The sequence below is a fragment of the Sus scrofa genome, chromosome 1, assembly GCF_054392235.1.
Source record: "Sus scrofa isolate SSC_HxYL_T2T_F1_AM1 chromosome 1, Sscrofa_HxYL_maternal_Yorkshire_Landrace_v2.0, whole genome shotgun sequence".
In the NCBI taxonomy this organism is placed as follows: Eukaryota; Metazoa; Chordata; class Mammalia; order Artiodactyla; family Suidae; genus Sus; species Sus scrofa.
In genome coordinates, this window is record NC_139383.1 from 164,798,630 (window position 1) to 164,820,187 (window position 21,558).

Consider the following 21,558-nt stretch of genomic DNA (forward strand, 5'->3'; position numbering starts at 1 on the left):
GATTATTAACTGACTTCCATAATTGGGCTAGCACCTTTCAACCCTAGGGAGACATGGAAGTAAATATAGGTATTTTCGTGAAAGTAAAAATAGAACATTGACATTTTTGTATTTTTATATTTCTAACAGGTAAGATAATCTGGCAAACTGTAATGGTAGCCTGGAATCTAATCTGAGATATGTAAGCAAGAAATTTATTTAGATGAAATCTTACATTTTATATTTAGTATTAAAACATCTAAGAGAGCTTTTGCCTGAGGGTATCATTAAACATAAATTTTATTCACTGGGTGTGAGAATTCCTAATGTTCCCAACCACATACAAAATGAAAGCCAAATGGTATGCCAATGAAGTTAATGCATTTTTATGAAGTAGAACTTTGCTAGATATTTGCATTTCTTTTCAGTAAAATGCTTGTTTATGTCTTTTGTTCATTATTGAGTGCTTTGTATTTTTCCTTATTGATTTTTTAACTAATTCTTTTTAGTTATCTGTTGAATGTGACATTTCCAACTCCATTGCTTGTCTTTTCACCTTCTGTATGGTGTCTTTCACAATGTTTTCCTTTTTGACTAGCAATTTTCATGTCTGAGAAATCCTTTGAATCAAAGATATCTTATATATTCTGAAGATTTTAATGTTTTGCTTGTTTATTTGTCTTCTTTCAGGCTAGATTAATTTTTGTTAATGGTATAAGATATGAATCCAATTTTTTTGTCTTTATGGATATTAAATTGTCTCAGTGCAGCTGTTCTTATATGTACTTTTTCTTCAGTGTTATCTCCATCACATGTCAAGTTTCCATTAATGTAGGAGTCTGTTCCTGGACTGCCTATTCTATTCCATCGGTCAATTTTTCCCTCTGCTAATATTACATCATCATTAGTATGGGGTTTTTTTTTGGTTTTGTTTTTTTGGTTTTTTTGCTTTGCTTTTTAGGCCCACACCTGCAGCATATGGAAGTTCCCAGGCCAGGGGTGGAACCCCAGCTACAGCTTCCAGCCTATGCCACAGCCACAACAACGTCAGACCCAAGCCTCATTGGCAACCTATGCCACAACTGGCAATGCCAGATCCTTAACCCCCTGAGCAAGGCCAGGGATGGAACCTGAATCCTCGTGGATCTTAGTAGGGTTCATTAACTGCTGAGCCATGAAGGGAACACTTTTTTTTTTTTAAGTATGGTTTTGAGTCTTGATATCTAGCCAAATAAGTTCTCTCACCTTATTATTCTTCTGTATGAACATTTTAGATATACTTGGATGTTCGCTCTTCTACACACATTTTTAAATCAGCATGTCCAGATCCTTTAAAAAAAAAACTTAACTTTCAATGAAATGTCATTAAGTGATAGGTAGTCTGGGGATAACAGATACCTGTGTAACGTTGAGTTTTCTATCCATTAAAGTGTTTTGTCTTTCTACTTCTTGATGTCCTGCTTAGATTAAATAATGTTTATAATTTTCACCATACGGCTGTCATACCTCTTAGTCTTATTACAAGGCAATATTTTTGTTACTATTATAAATGATGTGTTTTTAACATGTGTTTTCTGTTTATTGCTATTTTAAAGAAATACAATTAATTTTTGCATAATGATCTTAACCTAGACACTTTGGTAAACCTTGATTAGTGCTAATAATTTGTGTGGGATTTAAGACATTTTTTTCAATATAGTCTTACCTGTGACTAATGACCATTTCTTTTTCTTCCCAACCTTATGCAATTCCTTTTCCTTCTTTATTTTACTACACAAGCCAGGACTTTCAATACAGTATACAATACAGTATTTGATAGCCATGGTTATGATACACTTTTAATACAGTATTTGATAGCCATGGTTATAATACACTTTTAATGTGATTCCTGATATTAAGGAAATTCTTTTTTACCCTTATAATGTTGGATGTAAGATTATTAATCTTTACTGTGTATCTGGTAATTCCTAACCTTTTAAGCATGATTAACACCCACAGAAAATAAAAATTTTAGCAGGCATCGATGGAAATGGATGAGGCTGCTCAAGGCAGGAAATGATATACCAGGTTGTTCTACCACAACAGCTGCACCTGAGGCTGAAGAAATAACATGGTAGCACAGCTGTAACATACCCTTGGTGTGTAGGTTAAAGCTTTACCGTGATCTGAGGAACTAGGAGGATTAAGTTAACTGGAATGTTAACTGGACCAAATTGGTTTAGAATTTTTCTTTCTTTTATTCAATCCTTGGGTACTATTAGCAGTAGTGGCTTTGGTTGCTGAGCAGACAAAGGCAAATCAAGAGTATCTACCACACCTGCATAATCCACTCACATCCTTTTGTAGGACTAGAAAGAGTCACTCTAATCTGCTGTGTGCTGGACCTTCTCCCTAGGAATCGTTCCCAGAAATATCAGCCAATGTTGCCTTTTGTATTGAAAAGCAGTATAATTTCAGGAACAATTTGGACTTTGGCAGAGTCCAGGGATATATGTCTCCATTCAGCCCATCACTGAGTAGCTTGAGCTCCAGCACACCCACTCCTTTCCTGGGCCCACTTTGTCACTTCAAGAAATAGAACTAGAACAAAAACGTGATTCCAGTCACCTTCAGAAACCAGAGTGAGTTCTTTGGTGAGCAAGAGTACATTCTACTTTGATTTGCACTTTAGGATTACCAGTGATTTCCGAAGAATAGTACCTGACACAGGGGGTCCCTTTATCATTTAGATATCTAAGGCCTACTTGCCAGACCAAATTGTAAGTCCATAAGTAACAGTCCACAATACAATAAGCCCAAATTTTTATTTGCATCCAGTTCTTTTACCACTAGAAATAGGGGCTGTAACTCAGCCCACTGGACTGCTAATTTACTTTTGCCTTCTTCTGTGAAGGCTTTACTACCTGCTGGACACAGAACAGCAGATTTTCCCACAAACCCATGGCTCTTCATTCTGGAACTGTCGCCTGTGAACCAGGCCAATTCCTTTGTATCTCTGGGAAGTTGTTGAATGCTGAGGCCCATCAGTAAGAGCATTAGGCAAGTCTTCAGCAGGCTTTTTTGGAGGTCCAAGTGAAAAACATGCTCATGAATAAGTTATGAATAGGATGAGTCCCACTGTGTAACATGGCAGAATGCTTCTGTAATATCATTTCCATTTTATGATGCAATTCTTTTTCTCTTTTTTCTTTTTACAGCTGCTTCTGCAGAAGTTTCTAGACTAGGGGCCAAATCAGAGCCTATGCCACATCCACATTAACACTGGATCCAAGGTGCATCAGCGACATATGCCACAGCTTGTGGCAACACCATATCCTTAACCCACTGAGCGAGGCCAGGGATCGAACCTGCATCCTCACAGAGACTACATTGAATCATAAACCTGCTGAGCCAGAATGGGAACACCTATGATGAAATTCTTAAAATTTCCCTTCTTATTGGGATGCCTTTTTGATATTACTCATGACATGAGGATTTGATATCATTTTATTACTCAGCATTTGGTATAATTTTATGTTCTTCAGTTAATGGGGATGAATAAATGCCCAATAACTAACTAGTAACTGTCCTTAAAAGAAATACACCATTGTATGTCTGAGCAGTATAATTTTCTAGTTGATCACGATTATGGGCCTTTGCCAAAAAGACTTGTGTCTTCATGAAGGCAGGTGGTTGACACTTGAATATCATTTCAGCACTGGTATCTGTATTAGTCAGTACAGGCTGTTGTAACAAAATATCATTGACAGGGGTCTTAAACAACAGAAATTTATTTCACAGGTCTCAAGGCTGGGAAATCTGAGGTGAGGGTGCCATGCATGGTCGTTTTCTGATGAGATCTCTCTTCCTGGCTTGCAGGCAACTGACTTCCTCAGAGAGAGGAAAAAAGGAGCTCTCCTGTCTCTTCCTCTTCTTAGAAGGACACTAACCCCAACATGGGGGCCCTACCCTCTATGGCCTCAACTAAACCTACTCACCTGGCTGACTTCTCTCTGAATCCTCATGTGGTAAACAGAGAGAGAGTGAGCCCTTGTCTCTTCCTCAACTTATAAGGACACAAACACCATCAGGTGCCCCCAGGACCTCACTTAAACCTAACTGCCTCACAAACACCCACCTCAATATACTATCACATTGGGGATAAGAACTCCTATTTAAATGGACACAATTCAGTCCATTACGGCCTAAACAGGATAGTATTAGCTACAGCCTCTGCAGTTTCAGGAAGGCTTGTGTTATTCAAGCTTCTAACCCAAAAAATGACTTTTCCAGGTGATTTAAATTAGTTGGCCCCAATAATGTCCTTAGCTGGGGGATAGGATTTCTCTAAAAGCCAGTAGGCCTATTAGGCATTAGGCCTCTTGTTTAGCCTGGTGAGGGGTGAGGGGCAAGAACACAGTATTCCTAGCAGTCTACAGTGTATCACAGGGCACTCCATCCCATGTAATCCTCCCAAATTTTACAGACTATGCAAGGTCCTGGATCTTTTTCAGGGTTCATAAATCATCTTCCATCAGTCATATATTTATGATCATAGTAAAGCTGCTGTTGATTCTGTTTCAGAAATAATCATAATGTCATCTAAATCATGCACTAGAACCCTGTAATCTAGTTGCCTTACACTAGAGCTGCCTCACTAGACTGTAGCCTTACACAGGGGAGGCAAATGTAGGAAACCATTCCACACGAATGCACTTCCTTTTTAACGCCATTTTAAATTAAGCTTCTAAAGAGTTTCATGTCATCAGGTCCTGAATTCTTGCCCTTTTATTGTTCTGATTGTTTTTTTTCTTTTTTTTTTTTTTTTAACCCTAACACTTGTATTATCTTGAAGTCTGGTAGAAGAAATCTTGGATTAAAAAAATCCAAAATGATCGCTTTTATATCCACTGAGCTCCCAAGAGCAAAATCACATGTGGTGTTCACGGTGCTGGGGCTCTTTCTATCATCATCTGGGTGAGAGGCATCACATAGGGAGCTTGTTTCATTGTCACGTCACCAGTCCAGTACTGCCTGCATCAGCAGCATGTCTGTAGTTCAGTAAATATTGACATTTAAATGACAAGGGGAGTTCCCGTCATGGCGCAGTGGTTAATGAATCCGACTAGGAACCATGAGGTTGCGGGTTCGGTCCCTGCCCTTGCTCAGTGGGTTAATGATCCGGCATTGCCGTGAGCTGTGGTGTAGGTTGCAGACGCGGCTCGGATCCTGCGTTGCTGTGGCTCTGGTGTAGGCTGGTGGCTACAGCTCCGATTCAACCCCTAGCCTGGGAACCTCCATATGCCGCGGGAGCGGCCCAAGAAATAGCAACAGCAACAACAACAAAAGACAAAAAGACCAAAAAAAATAAATAAATAAATAAATAAATAAATAAATAAATAAATGACAAGGGAAGGCCAGAGCAATTACTCTACTCTAGGAATGCATGTCCTCCATCCTAATCCATTCTCATTTGCAAGAACTGTTCCTAGAACTATCCCCAAAAAGATAGCCACAAGAGGACCTAGTTTGTGTGCAAACATCCTCCTCTACTCAAGTGTTCAAAGCCGGAGACACTGCAACTTGATCTAAAATTCTGAGGAGCCATTTTAACAAAGGATCATCAGGAGAATGCTTGTGACAATCTATAAAATGCTTCCATTTAGTTACCGATTAATTCTTTACTCCAATGGTTTCCAGCTTGCAGTAATCTACTGGTCTCGCCTGGATTATCTTTTTGGTTTCAATGGGTCTCCCAGGCTAAGCTGTCATATCAGAGGTTACAGTTCCCCGGGTTCCTCTGGTTGGAGCTCTGCGTGTCAGCCAGTGAGGATGAAACTCAACCAAAAGATGTTCTGAAACTTTTGCCAATGCTGAAAGCTTCAACTGGAAAGGATTTAGCCAACCTGCCATCAGTTTGAACTTTTCTAATTGTGCTTGCTCCTGGTGTGCAGGTTCTATCATTTCTAGATTGTAATGGGAAGTCTTATAATCAGTAACTGATTTCAAAGCCTGTGCAACTTTAAACCACCTTTGCCTCAATAGTTCATTTTCACCCCTTTTATCAGAATCATGCCTTTTCTTTCTAAATAATGCCTAAGCCAAGTTTTGAGCAAAAAAATATGCCAGAAGTCTTCTAAGAAATCTTACCTCAAATGTCAACTGAATTAAAAAAGTGTTTGATTGCTAAAAAAGACTCTTAGGACCCACCTCCTACCAAATAACAATGCTTATAAATTTATAATCTACTGCAGGTAAATGATACAAGTGTTGAAATAAAGGTTAGGATCACTGCCAAAGGCTGTCTCATGGAAAGGAGCCTGGGGAGGTTTAGTGCAAGCTTCTACCTTCTATAAGGGTCATCATGGTTGTAAGCACTTTCTTTCTTGGACCATGTACATGTGCGTAGAACACCTTGAAACTAGGGAGCCCAAAGTGGAATATTGCTGGGTTTTGTTTGTTTGTGTTGCTGGGCACATATATATATTCCAGCTATAAAATCAGCCGGGGGGAGCAGGGGAGATGCAAAGCATCCATCTCATTCTTGCCAATAAACCAAGTGGACACGCTGGTAAAAACCACCTTAAAACTCCTTCAATCCATGGATACAAAAGCATGTTTCAGGTACTGGGACCAGAGGTTAGTATCAGGCAGGAACTTTAGTGATGCAGTTCAGGCAAATTCTAGGACTGCCTGAAATTAATCTGTGCAGCACCTCATGTTGAAGAACTGTCCTAATCCTAGTTTACTATTGATTGGTTTTGATATTATCAAATTATTTTACTTCATTTGGTCATTTAAGTGACTACATATTTTTCATCTATTGTCTATTACTGTGGAAAATTTACACTAACTTTTCCCCCTAATGTTAATCTACACTTGCTTTTCCTGGGAAAATTTTTTTTACCAATTTTATCTTTTTTTGGCACTTTGTTAGATCTGGTTTGATAATGTTTTATTTGGAATTATTTCCATTTTTGTTCATGATTAAATTGACTTGTATAATACCTTTCTAACACATGCCAAATTTATATAAGCTTTATTGAACCAATTGGGAAGTTTTACCTATTTTTATATTTTCTAAAAGAATTTGTAACCATTTTTTTATAAAAGTTGTATAGTATACTATCTTTTTTGAAATAATTTCAAACTTCTGATTCAATTTTTTAATGGCTATCCAATTTTTGTCTTTCTAGTTTTCAAATCCATCTCGGTTTTTATTTATTTATTTTTTGTTGTTGTTTTTTCTGTTTTTAGGACCACACCTAAGGCACATGGAGGTTCCCAGCCTAGGGGTTTAATTGGAGCTACAGCTGCTGGCCTAAACCACAGCAACATCAGATCTGAACAATGTCTGCGAACTACACCACAGCTCATGGCTATGCTGGATCCTTAACCCAATGAGTGAGGCCAGGGGTTGGACCTTCGTCCTCGTGGATCCTAGTCAGATTCATTTCCACTGAGCCACGATGAGAACGCCCAGTATGTTGTGTTTTTGTAACTTTTTTATGTTTTTTAATATATGTTGCAATAAAGTTGACTTAGTTAACCTCTGCTGTCTGTATTTATGTTACTTGAGGTTTTGGTCCTAATATAATTCATCTGTAATTACTGAATAAACATTAATAGCAACATAATCAAAATACAACAGATTGTCCTCCTATCATTCCATTAAAAACTTTTCAGTGTGGGAATTCTGCCCCTCTATAAAATTCTAACAAGTGCACTTGGATAACAGTTCTTTGTGTGTGTGTGTGTGTGTGTGTGTGTCTTTTTGCCTTTTCTAGGGCCGCACCTGCAGCATATGGAGGTTCCCTGGCTAGGGGTTGAATTGGAGCTGTAGTCACTGGCCTGTGCCAGAGCCACAGCAACACAGGATCCAAGCCTCGTCTGCAACCTACACCACAGCTCACGGCAACGCCGGATCCTTAACCCACTAGCAAGGCCAGGGATCCAACCCACAACATCATGGTTCCCAGTCCGATTTGGTAACCACTGTGCCACGACGCGAACTCCTGGATAACAGTTCTAATTAACATTAAGCTGCAAACAGTCTAATAATTTGCATATCCAGTCCTAGTAGTAATCATAATTCTGAACAAGATTTACCATCAAAGATTTTCTCCCTTCCCCTCCAAGAGAAGGTAAATCAAGACCTGGGAAAGGGGGTCTTGATTTTCCTTCACTTTTTTGCCTTTCCCAGCTGGCTAACTGGGCTTTACTCTTCAAGGGTTGGTATGCAAGGAATAAGAATGGGATGGGTGAAGTTTCTGTCTTATGTTAACTGGGTCAGTGGTTAATCTGGCTTCCACTTCTCTAGGCCAGAAATGTGATTCATCTTGTTTCTCAGAAGGTATCCAGGTGATTTGTGGATACGTTAGATTTTCTTTTATTTCTTCATTTTCTCCCTGGTGGTCTACTCATTAGGATTTGGCACTCTCACTTTGTCATTTTCTTTCATGTGTCCTCTATTTCTGGATTAACAAGAAATGTGTTCATTTATTAATTGCTTCAAAAAAACACACTTTGGGACTTCTTTGAGTCTACTGCATTTTTTCCCTCTATAGCTCTAGATGAGTTAATGCATGTAAAGCATTTAGAATATGGTTCTATTATATATATGCTATATAAGTGATTGCTCTTATAACCACTAGGAAATAAAATTGCACGAGAGTCCATTATGTTCAGTGCTATGCTATCAGTGCACTGAACAGTTTCGGGCACAATAAAATAAAGTGAATGTCCCCTTTTATCTTTTGTGTCTCTCTTTTTTTGTTTTTTCCTGTTGTTTCTCCTATTTCTTATGGAGAATATTTAGTTCACTATTTTCATTCTAAAATAAAAAAGCATTATGTCTATAAATTTCTCTAAATGTACAGATTTTCCTGCATCCTACAATATTAACAGGCATGTTTTCTCTTTTAATTCTAAGTATATTTTAGTTTCTAGTATTTTTTAAAGAGATGTTATTTGTATTTCTAAATTTCCAGATTTGGGGAATATTTTATCTTTTGTTACAGGTTTACAAACTGTGTTGTGATCAGGAATATATTAAATTCAACATTTTTTCAATCTGTTGAAACTTACTTTATGATATGTTAGGTATGTGATTATCTTTTGCCTTTTCCACTTGTCCACATTCTCTGCTTGTTGAATGCAGAGCTCTATAAATGTCTAATTTGTATTCAAACTTTTGCTTTCAGGACTTCTGAATATTCTTAAAAATATACCGAGGACCCCAAAGACCTGTTTTGTTTTGTTTTTTAATGTGAGTTGTATATAACAATATTTTCCATATTAGCATTTAAATCTGAGGCATTTAAAAATACGTATTATCCACAACAACAAAATATGGAGTTCCCATTGTGGTGCAGTGGAAACGAATCTGACTAGTAACCATGAGGTTTCAGGTTGGATCCCTGTCCTCATTCAGTGGATTAAAGATCTGGTATTGATGTGGTTGTGGCATAGGCCAGCAGCTGTAGCTCAGATTCAGCCCCTAGACTGGGAATCTCCATATGCCACAGGTGTGGCCCTAAAAAGCAAAAAAAACAAACAAACAAAAAAAAAAAAACCAAGTTTGTCATATAAAATTAACAATAAAATTATTATACAACATCAAGAAATAACAATTATAAAATTTTATATTTTGTCTAGTTTTTTCCTCATGTATGTTACAAAGCAATCTAAAAATGAATGGAATTTCTTGGATTTATTTTCCCTCAACACCATTAAATGAGATCTGCAGACCAGACCAGAAGCAACAGCATTTCCCAGGAACTTCTTAGAAATGCAAATTCAGAACTACTGACTCAGATTCTGTAAGTGGTCAGAAACTGTTCTATCAAGGTCTCCAGGAACTGATGCTTAGTTCATTTGAGAAGCACTGCTTTAACACTGTACAATGATCATCTTTCCATTAAAAAAAACACAGATTCTTTCTTAAACTTTCATTGTTATAGTCTATATACAGAAAAGTACATGAACCATAAGGCCAGAGCTCAATGCATTTTCGCAAAGTGAACACCTCTGTGTAACAGCACTCAGATCAAGAAACCAAACACTGGGAGTTCCCATCGTGGCTCAGTGGTTAATGAATCTGACTAAGAATCATGAGATTTCGGGTTCGATCCCTTGCCTTGCTCAGTGGGTTGAGGATCTGGCGTTGTGGTGAGCTGTGGTGTAGGTCGCAGACACAGCTCAGATCCCGAGTTGCTGTGGCTGTGGGGAAGGCTGACGGCTACAGCTCTGATTGCACCCCTAGCCTGGGAACCTCCATGTGCTGTGGGAGAGGCCCTAGAAAAGGCAAAAAGACCAAAAAAAAAAAAAAAAAAAAAAAAAAGGAAACCAAACATTATTGGAGTTCCCATTGTGGTTCAGTGGGTTAAGAACCCAACATAGTGTCCTTGACGATGTAGTTGCTGTGGCCATGGTGAAGGGCGGCAGATGCAGCTCCGATCTGACCCCTAGCCTGGGAACTTCCACATTCTGCAGGTGTGGCTGTAAAAAGAAAAAAATATCTTGACTTTTAACACCATTGATTAATTTGTCTGCTTTCGAGCTTAAAGCTGAAATCATATCATACAGTGAGTACCTTCCTTTAGATTCTCACTTTTGCTCAACATTTTGCTCATGAGATGCATCCATGCAGTTCCCTATACAAAAGCTCATTCTGGAGTTCCCGTCATGGCACAGTGGTTAACGAATCCGACTAGGAACCAAGAGGTTGCGGGTTCGATCCCTGCCCTTGCTCAGTGGGTTAACGATCCGGCGTTGCCATAAGCTGTGGTTGCCATGAGCTGTGGTGTAGGTTGCAGATGCGGCTCGATCCCGCGTTGTTGTGGCTCTGGTGTAGGCTGGTGGCTACAGCTCCGATTCAACCCCTAGCCTGGGAACCTCCACATGCCGCGGAAGCGGCCTAAGAAATAGCAAAAAGATAAAAACAAAAACAACAACAACAACAACAACAACAAAAAAACCAAAAAAAAAAGCTCATTCATTCTCATCACTATAGGAATAAAGCCCAACTTAGCATTCTATCAGACATTTGAGTTGTTCAGTTTTTCACAATTATAAACAGACCTGCTACAGACATCCTTATACATGCCTTCTGGTGAGGATGTGTATGCATAATATAATGGACAGATATATTTACAATATGTAGTTCATTTGAAAGTTTTTCTAAAAACGTCATATTTAATACAGAGCCTTCTAAATGTCAAGGAAACTGATTACCACTGGAGACAGATGAGCAGGAAAAATGCATTTTTCAATAAAAATGTATTCATATTGTACTATGAATTTACTAAATACAAGTTTTGGCATTTGTATATTAGCCTGTTCTCTACACAAAAACTTTTTAAAAGTTTGCTATGTTTAACCATTTTTCAATTAATGCTCTATTCTGATCATTTGCAGAATGTCTAGGTCAGTGGTATGCAATAGGAATATAATACAAATCATAGATGTAGTTTTAAAATTTTTAGTAAAATAAATGGAAATAGGAGAAATTAATTTTAATATATTTTAGGAATGCATACTCAAATATTCAACATAATTTCATCATTTTTTTGAGAAATTTACATTCTTTTTCACACTGTCCTCAAAATCCAATATTTAGTTTTTTCCAGCCATACTTAAATGTTTCCCAGTAACTGAATCAAGAATCAGTTTTAAAATTTAAGTTTATTAAAGTTAAAAAAGCCATTATTCAGTAACCATCACACTAGCTACATTTCAAGAGCTCAACTGCCACATATGGCTAATAGTTATGCTATCTGAAAGCAGAGGCCTAGGTCAAGAATGTTTTTGTGTGTGTGTTAGAGCTGCACCCATGGCATATGAAAGTTCCTAGATCACGGGTCAAATTGGAGCTGCAGCAGCTGGTCTATGTCACAGCCACGGCAATACCAGATCTGCAACCTATACCAAAGCTCACAGCAATGCTGGATTCTTAACCCACTGAGCAGGACCAGGGATCAAACCCAAATCAGCATGGACACTAGTTGGGTTCATTACCTCTGAGCCACAACAGGCACTCCGGAGAATGTTTTTTGTTGATCTCCACAGGATAATTTAAGTTGTGATGGAAATTTTTAAAAAATCGTATTTTTTACATGTTGTGCAATTTTGAAATGGATGAGAGTAATTTTTTAGTTTATTTATTTTGGAGGGATACCTTTGTACTTTCAATTATGCTGTGAACCTAAAACTGCTCTTAAAAAATAAAGCCATTTTTAAAGAAAATGCAACATAGAAGATTTTTACTAAGATAGCAAACGTGGTAATAATACTCAATGTAACTGATGCAGATTATTTTATGCAAGCTTCAAGGGATGAAAATAGCATGGCTGGTTCAGTGGGGTACTGTTATTAGCGGTACAGAGTTGGGGAGGATGGGACAAAGGGAGGGAAGGTACAGTAAACAATAGATGATGAAAGTACTAGCACATAGTATAGAGAGCTATTTTTCTTTCTTTCTTTCTTTTTCTTTTTTTTTTTTTTCTGTCTCTTTAGGGCCACACGCACAGCATACAGAGGTTCCCAGGCCAGGGGTCAAATCAGAGCTGTAGCTGCTGGACTATACCACAGCCATAGCAACGCCAGATCCGGGCCACATCTGCAACCTACACCACTGCTCACGCCAAAGCAGATCCTTAACCCACTGAGTGAAGCCAGGGATCGAACCTGTGTCCTCATCGATGCTAATCAGATTCTTCTCCATTGAGCCACGATGGGAACTCCTAGAGAGCTATTTCATTCTGTATCCCATCGAGTAATGTTAAAGTTTAAAGTAAAGTGATTTTATATTAAAGTTGCTAGATTTCTGAAACATCAATCTAGCAAGTGATGCACAGGTTGCCTTCAAGGTGAAACTAAAGTCTAGGAGCCCGTTTAGGAGGCTATTTCAATTATCCAAGTGAGAGAAGAAGAGAACTTGACCTGGTGGTAATGGAGATGGAAAAAAAAGGGGACAAATTGAAGAGATATTTAGGCAATAAAAGCAACAAGATGTGGCAACCAGTTGAATATGGAAAATATTAAGTTGGGAAGTGCCTAGCATAACTTCTGGAGAAATTGGTCAAACATTTGTACCATTAACCAAAATAGGGTGACTGAAAAAGGAGACAGGGAAGAGGGAGGGAGAAAATTCTAGGGCAGAAAAAAATCCTAATAGTATCCTGTAACAGAAAGAATGCCAGCACTAGAGTCTGACACTTTATGTCAAATAGCAACCCCATTATTTTAAATTATTAAGCCAATTACCTTTTCTATGACCCTGGATCCTCATTTATACTATTTCTTACTTTGAGAACTTTCAATGAAGATTAAATATTTATGTATGTTAAACTCTTAGAATAAACTATATGCTCAATTTAAAAATATAATATTTGAATCTGCCAAAGGCCTGCACTGGATACTATGCAGATTCCATGAAAAGGCTGAAACCTAGGGCTTGCTCTCAATCAGATTACAACTTAATCTTCTAATCATTAAGAACAGCAGGTGTTTTATGGGATTTCTTCCTGGTGGAATTTTGAACCTAAGGTGAGTGGGCTGACATCATAATCCATTTCTGTCCTCGTAACACACCGTTCAATAACTGACTTAATCTAAATCCTCTATTTCACCTCCTATAAAATTTTGATCTAAGTCAGATGCAGTTCCTGCAGCAGTCACTATTGTATAAAGCTGTACTGCTTTTATAAATTACTTTTGTTATGTAGAAAAACTGCAATATTAACACCTTATAGCGAGTATTTTACTTATTTTAACAAGAGAACAGGAACAAATTATCAAAAAATTATGTCCTTCAATCAACTTCATGTTTTCAAATTTCAAGAGAAACAGTTCTTTTAAAGGGACTATTTTAGTTGGCAAAAACACATTAATGGAGCTTACTACCATAAAACAGATCTCCCATTTTGCAAACAGGGTGAAAGATTTCAAATTCATTATGGAGATACATGGAAAGTCACGCAGCAATCCACAGCTTCTTTCTACCCATAGCTAACACAGACCTCTTTTCACGAATTTGATTGCTAACGGCACATGAGCAGCAGGTGAGAGGTGACAAAATCCAATCTCAAGCGTTCAGTCTACCTCACCTTCCGCGCAGAAAACAGCGGGCATTTAATTTTCCGGAAGTCCCTCTATCCTAGTCCCCACACACCACTCCGCCCCCAAAGGAAGGCGCCCCCGCTCCAGGTTCCCACGCTCCCGGAGGAAGCCAGGGCGCTGCTTTGAAGTCGTGACCGCGCATGCGTTCCAGTTCCGCGCAGGCGCTGTAGTTCCGCGCATGCTCAGAGGCGAGGTGGCGGTTCTTGGGAGGATACCAGAGGCCGGCCTGCTGCGCCCCCGCCCCTAGCGCCGAGCTTCCCTTACGGGCACAGGCCAGCCGGCTTCCCTTTCCGGAAGCGCAGGCGGCGGCCGCCGGTGTTCTTTTCTCTTCCCTCCGCAGTGTCGGCTTTTGCAGCTCCTTTGCGGCGAGCATGGCGGCTCGGAGTCGCGGGGCCGCCTTGGGGCTGTGCGCCACAGGTAAAGGCCGCTTGGGCGGTGCGGGAGGGGGCGGGGACCCTCGCCCAGGTGGGATAGGGTGCGGGGCTGGAGCAGGGTCTCGGCAGTGGGGGCGAGAGGCCTGAGGGGGTTGCCGCCGAAGTACTCTCCTGATGGTGGTCCGGTGACCGGCAGCCTTACGGTCCTCCCCCAGCGCAGCTTCACAGGAGACCCGTGCCTTGCAGTGGTTTCTGTTCTCGGTTCGGCAAGAAGTTTCAGAAGCGCCGACTCCTTCTTCACTAGTGGCCAAACCTTGCTTTGCCTTTAGGTTCTTAATTTTGTCACATCTGAAGAGTTTTTAACCTTCGCGGGGGCTAAAGAGAGGGAGGGTCAAGGACCGATTACGGTCAGGTCTTACGGGCTGTGCGGTGTGAGAACTGATCTGAACGTGTGTTGGCCCTTCCCAGCCTCGTGCCATCATCAGAAGTACCCCGGTTCTCACCGTGATATGGCCACTTACAGAGCAGCCTCTTAGTTCCCACTACATTCTGTAGTCAGTATTAGAAGTGTAGCTCAATTTTGTTTCTATATATCAGTGGTGAGAGGGGTAGTCTTTTGAATGGTGTTTGAAATTTATAGAGATAAATTCTGCTAGAGAAAAGGAGATGAAGAAGATGAATTTTCATCTTTACTACAAAAAGATGGAAAAGTAAAAGGGAAAAATAGGATGAAAGTAAAAATATGTAAAAAAAGAACTTCCGTGCCTTAGATTTTTTAGTTTACGTAGAACTTGCTGTCAAAATGTCGTTGCATGCAGATTAAATATTTTTTAAACAGGTGAACAATGCTTGTGCCCTGGGATAGATAAATGATGATGTTTTGATAGGTTGTAAAAAAACAAAATATTTTATAGGTGACTAAGTATGTAAGCCAGAAGGTAAATCAGCATTTATTCTTTTCTTTTTCAGTTTTTTTACTTGATGTGGCATTCTGTAAAGGATTTGTAGAAGATTTAGATGAATCGTGAGTATATATGTTTTTAAATAGTGTCTTAAACTTTTTCCAACTGAGATGTTACCAAAATATTTGTATGAATCTAATATTTTTAAAAAATTATCTTGTCTTATCGAGCACTTAATCTACACCACATAATTTTCTAATTCCGTATGGAGTTAGAAATTTTTTTAAGTATAGGTGATGTAAAATATATTAGCTTAAAGCGTACAACATAGTATGAATCTAATCCTTTGATAATAGAGACAGTAATGGCCAGTGTTAATACAACAGTAATTTTGTTCCAGAAATTGCCATCAGTGCTATATATACAAAACAGGATTGGGCGCAAAAGAGTTTTAAGGACAGTTAAAAGATCAAAAAAAAAAAAAAAATGGCACTCTTCTATTTTAACCATTTTACCTTGTATATTTGTTATATATTTTGCCTTTAGTTGCTACTAAGTGGGTGCTGGAATTTGGTAACCACATAGTAACACAGCATTAATCACAAGTCATTGTTTATAGCAGGTGAAATCCTGCCTCAATCCAAAATCCTGTGCATGATTTTTCACGCCTGACTCCAGCAATTACTAGGCTTTTGCTGGCAGGCCTCCAGGGGGAAGCTGCCCTCCCCACACCAGATTTGGTACACAGCCAAGGCTTTGCAGTCTCTGGAGGGAGTTGTAGTCATAGACTCAGGCCCCCAGGTCAGCAGTGCTGTCTGTCTTATCTGCATACTCAGCCTCTTTTGGAGGCCTCAGTGTTAGGGGCAGCCTCCCCTAAGGCATTTCAGAGGTATCTCTGCTGAGACCATCTGCCTTATTGACAGGCTTGGGTGAGGCGCATTTTTCCACTTGGACTCAGTACCTTTCCACTATTGTCCCTTTCCTGTCTCCCTCCCTCTGCGCATGGGTCCTGAGAGGCAGAAGCCTTGGGTTCAGTGCTCCTGGGCAGTGAGGTGGATTCCTTTGTGCTATGTTGCCTGACCCTCACCTGTTCCAGTTCTGCTCAGAAAAATGGAACACCGAGGAGCTGGCCCCTTATTTATTTATTTATTTATTTTGCCTCTTGGCTTGCATTGTCTCAGTAAGTGAATAAAGCCTTGATTGTTACTTTCAGTTTGGCTTGTTGTCCTAATTACACCTCTACACAAGGAAATGTCTGCTTGTTCTCGGACCCAGTTAGCATCCTTATGAAGTCAGGTTACTTAGTCTGTAATGCAACCCAAGGCTTAAGTGACAAATTTCTGGACATGGAGGAAGCAGCCACCATGAAGAGAGCAGAGACTGACTACCACAAAGAGTGACAGTGAGAGGGACCTGGGCACCCTCTCCTGTATGACCTGTGCAAGAGCCTTTCCAGAAAGATCTGAGGGTTAGTGTGGTTATTCAGTAATGGGGTCTCAGGGGAGGAAATTGATAGGCTTCTTACAAAGGACCTCATGGCCAGGTATCAGTGTGTGAGGGGTCTGATGGGCATTGTCCAAGGGTCAGTGTGATGACAGCCTGTGACTCTTGGAATTATGCCTGCCATCCTGCCTGGAGAAGAGTGACAGAGCTCCCAAATCACCTAGACCTTGACAGTATCTTAAACTGAGGCATCTCTCTCCCCAGTGGGGTTGCCTGGGGAGGTAGGGAAGAACTGCACTTCTCTGGCTCTTTTGATATCAGTGCAGTGTGTATAATCCCTGCAAACCCTGCTCCCACAATGAGGAAAATACATGTAATGCCGTCTGGTTTTGAGTCTATGATGACCAACACCAGCCCCCTTGCCCAGGCTGGGTTCTGGATGGGTACTTTTGGGCCCTACTATTCAGTGTGCTCATTGGTATAGATGATTAGCTATGTGCACTCCTACTTTGTCCCTAAGCCCCAGTGGAAATTGCTGCACTTGAGGCCTCTTCCTGGAGCATGTGGAAGACCGAACCTACCGGCTACCAGCTCTTAGTGCTATTGTCTCTAAGTGCTCTATGAAACTTTCTCTATTCAGTGGCCCCATGTGGCCTGGGCACAAGGCCTTGGGTACCTGAAGACTCAGCATTGATGGTAGGTACCTCAATGCCATAGAGCTTTAGAGCTACTCTTGATGCAGGTATGACCTGACATAAGGAAGGTCTACTAGAGGGAGCTTGGTTTATGACATTTGTGATGTCAGATGCCAGCACCTCTCGTCACTGGGCTGATCAGGATCAAATCCCTTCACTTGGAATGGATTCCAACACATTTTTACTGTCCCGTGATATCTACATTACCTGCCTGTCTGCTGCTCTCAGTGGGTAGGCCATGACTTGGAAAAACCTCCAAGAGGGAGCACTGACCTTTCACTGCGTTGATAATGACCTCCTAGAGCATCTAGACAGTCCCTGCCTACAAGGACCAGACACCATGATGACTCAAGTGGCAACATGGCTAGGATGTTAATACCAACAAGGTACAAGTACCCAGGTACCCAACTGAAATTCTTTGGTGTGAACTGGGAAAGTGTATTTCATCTCATTCTTTTAGAGGTCACTACCAAACTCTTGTCTCTTTCTGACCCCAAAATAAAAAAGGCCTATGTTTTGAAGGGCTTGTTGGGCTACTGATACTGTCACATAACTCATTCAGAGATCTGGCACCCATCTACCAGGTACTTGCAAAGCCACAGGGGCCCACCCAACAGGATACTCTTGAGGCGCTTAAGCAGGCCACCAGGTTTCCCTTCCCCTGGGCCTCACTGGTCCACATCTGCCATTTGAGTTGCACATCTCGGCACCCTTTCAGTTCACTGATTTGAGTTTATGGCAGAAGAACAACACCACAGAGCAGCATAGACCTGATAGGTTCCCCAGGTTGGCTGAAAAATACCTACCTTTTGAGAGGTAGTCAGTGGCCTGTTGGATGTTGGTGGACTGAAGAACAACAGCTCAGGAATCTAGTGAACTAGTGATAGCTCATCCAGGAGCCCAGCTGGAGTCTCACAGCTCAGTGAAAAGGTCTCAGGGGTGTCACTCCATCTCCCAGGGACAATACCCAAGAAGCCACTACTTCCTCTGGCCCCAGGGAGACCCAGATGGAGAGACCTCCCATACCACCTATGAGCCTGGTTCATGGGTGGCTCCTCCTGGTTAATTTATACTGGGATGGAATTGGGTGTAGCTGCTGTCCAACCTGAGCAAGTCCTGTCCTTCTCAAGCACGATAAAGGACCTTTGCACAATGGGAAGCTTCATGCAGTGGGGAAGACTATGATTATCTGCCCTGCTGTTCCCCCACCTTCCTGCTCCTTGTTTCAGTACCAGCAAATGAGCCCTGCCCTGTTTTCACCAGCTTTATAGGCAGTGGCTAATTGCTTGGCCGTTGGTTGTGTGGCATATAAAACAGACCCACTGTGAGGATGAGACATTCGGGTAAAGATTGGTTTTGCCCCTAATAAGCCTTTTGTTCCCTCCATGGATGCTCACTAGAAAGGCCCCTTTGCTGACAAAGGGAAATAACCAATGAGTGTTCCATGCTTGTCAGCTAAATGAGAATTGTTCTTCATCCCAGAGCAAGCAGATGTGTAACTCATTGCCTCCTGGAGCCATGAGAGGATGGCCTGTGGAAATTCACACACCATCCTAGGTTGGGCTGGCATGCATGGATTGCCACTGTTGCAAGAAGACTGAACCAGAATGGAAAAGCTGTCAGACCTTGGTCAAGGCTAAAAATAATTTACTCAGGATCAGATTATTTCCTGTTGGGCCAGGGCATTCTCAGAACACATTAGGCACCTCAGCCCATCCATAGTGTCCCCCTGGATCCCAGCTGCAGTTGACACTTTCTCTAGGTTTTTCCTAGCCATCCCTGTATATTACACTGACTCAGGCCACACTGTCAGGCCTTCTAAGACCACCTTTGTTTCCTCTTCAGGTTCCCTGAGAACACTGCATCTGAAAACAGCCCTGGATTTGGGGCCCAAGCTATACATACATCAGTGAGCCCAGTGATGAGGCATACCACAGACTTTCCATATCACCCCAATCCCCAGGACAATTAAAGGACAAGTTTAATCAATTGATGGGAAGGGGTGAGATTACCACAGCCTGGATTACACATTTGAGGCAAGCAGTAGGGGGCTCAGCCATTCCCCAGTCAGTTACTTCTTAGCCCTGCATGTTTGAACAAGTTATCTGCCCCCTTTAATTGCATACTCTTGCAATTATTGACACTTCCCTCTCCATGTGGGACCTTGTAAGAGACTTCTGTACCCTTCAACTCCTTCCCAAGGTCTAAAGAAGAGTCCTGGGAGAGGAGGATGACTATTAAACATCCAGGAATGGGAGACAGCGATCTCCTCCCTTCACTGTTGGGGGCAGAGCATGAGTTTTTGCCTACAAGGACCTCAAGAATAATGACAATCAGAGGACTTTAATTCAACAGTTTGCCTACAGTAGCCATGATGCTTTCCTGGTGAGCCCCATGGGATGAGTATTAAGTAGAACTTACACTGTAAACCAAAAGTAGAGAAGAGGCAAAATATCTGTTTCACCAACCTAGGGTACTGTCTTTGTCCCTGGTACACAGCAGATTGTGTTGTAGTTGGATAGTTGGTGAGCACCTTGGACCTCAGAGCTCAGGTATGGGGTGTATGTTCTCTGTTTTACCTGTAGGGTGAAGAATCTTAGTAAAGTATCCCCATAGGGAACTTTTGTCATTCATCCAATATAAACTAAATACAGGTCACTATGAAAGACACTAGGAGATGAAACAAATATACTTTTCCTTGATTAGCAAATCTGTGGATAACATGTAAACTACAATGTATGAAAATTGGTGAGAATCATAAAGAGGATTAAGATCATACAGAGAGATTGTTTCTAGCTTTGAGGAATTTAGGAAGGCATTATGAGTTAGTAGTGTTTTTGGCTTAGATAGGATTTGAACATGAAAGTATATAGGAAGTCAAACTCTATAAGTTTAGCTATGATTACCATAGTCTGGAAATTATAGGGTGCTATATTTGGGGAGATAGGTTGGAGCCAGATCTTTGTAGGTTGTAGGAAGGGTCCTAGAAAATGTTAAATAATTTAAGTAATGTGATCAGAACTGTGTTTTAGGAAAATTCTTTGATTGTATTGAGTCATAGTCCCCTGGAGCACCCCCAAGTTCAGTGATTGACTAGGCGTGCTCACAGGACTCAGCCTACAGGCAAGTCAGAGCTATGATTTGTTACAGTGGAAGGACGCAAAGCAAAGTCAACAAAGGGAAAAGGGCATGTGGGGCGGATTCCAGAGGAACCAGGAACAGATTTCCAAGGGTCCTTTCCTTGTAGAGTCACATAGGATATTCTTAATTTCTCCATCAGGAGTTACAACCTCATGTGTGAAATGTTGCCTACCAAAGAAGCTCATTGGTGACTCACTAGTGACTCAGCCCAAGAATTTTTACTGGGGATTGGCCATGTTGGCACCTCTCTGCCCAGCTGTTACCAAAATTTCAGACTCCCTGAAGCTTAGTAGCTGTTCATCAGAAGACCACATTGTTTGTAAAATGTGGGACCAACCAGCCACCATTAACAGAAAATGGTGGGAACTCCTGAAATTCAAATTCCCAGATGCCACCCAAGAGCTAGTCTTGCCACCCAGGAGCCACCTTTCTAAGGATAGCCCCTCAGGCCTACTCCAGTCACTGCAGTGAATGGGTGTACATGGAATAGAGGGTTGCAGGCTAAGGCTGAAAAAATCTCTTTCTACCAAGTCCCACTTAAAATTTTTTTTTTTTGATTCTTTACTCCTAATTTATCATTTCTCTACTTGTATGAAGATAATTAATGGATGAGATTTAGAGGTCACTGAGTAAAACTTTTAAATAAAAAATTATTGAAGGAATTTCTTCTTTGTGCCTGTATTTATCAATTTATTATGTTCACCTGTAAAACTTAACAAAGATGTGTTTTCTTGTTTTTGTTTTTTAGGTTTAAAGACAATCGAAAAGATGATATTTGGCTTGTAGATGTGAGTATGTAAATTTTTTTTACTAATTAACCACCCCTACCACTTTAAGTATTATTTTCTATTCTCCTTTACCTAAATTTAGTAATAGTACTAATGTGTATTACCCACACTGTTTTCTTGGGTAGTTCTGTTTGGG

General features: G+C 40.7%; 1 protein-coding gene across 5 annotated transcripts in view; it reads left to right on the forward strand.

Annotated features, from left to right (window-relative positions):
* Positions 1–14,271: 14,271 nt before the first annotated feature.
* Positions 14,272–21,558, forward strand: part of TMX3 (thioredoxin related transmembrane protein 3) — a 43,067-nt gene continuing 35,780 nt past the window's right edge. For 4 of the 5 annotated variants that reach the window (XR_002345979.2, XR_014841116.1, XM_005654478.4 and 1 more), the window contains exons 1-3: positions 14,272–14,496; positions 15,423–15,477; positions 21,383–21,422. Coding sequence is in view for 2 of the 5 variants with exons in the window: in XM_005654478.4 (XP_005654535.1) it covers positions 14,451–14,496; positions 15,423–15,477; positions 21,383–21,422 (141 nt within the window). In the remaining 3 variants the exon portion in view is untranslated. The remainder of the gene's footprint in view (positions 14,497–15,422; positions 15,478–21,382; positions 21,423–21,558) is intronic. The other variant, XM_085018192.1, reaches the window with a different exon arrangement.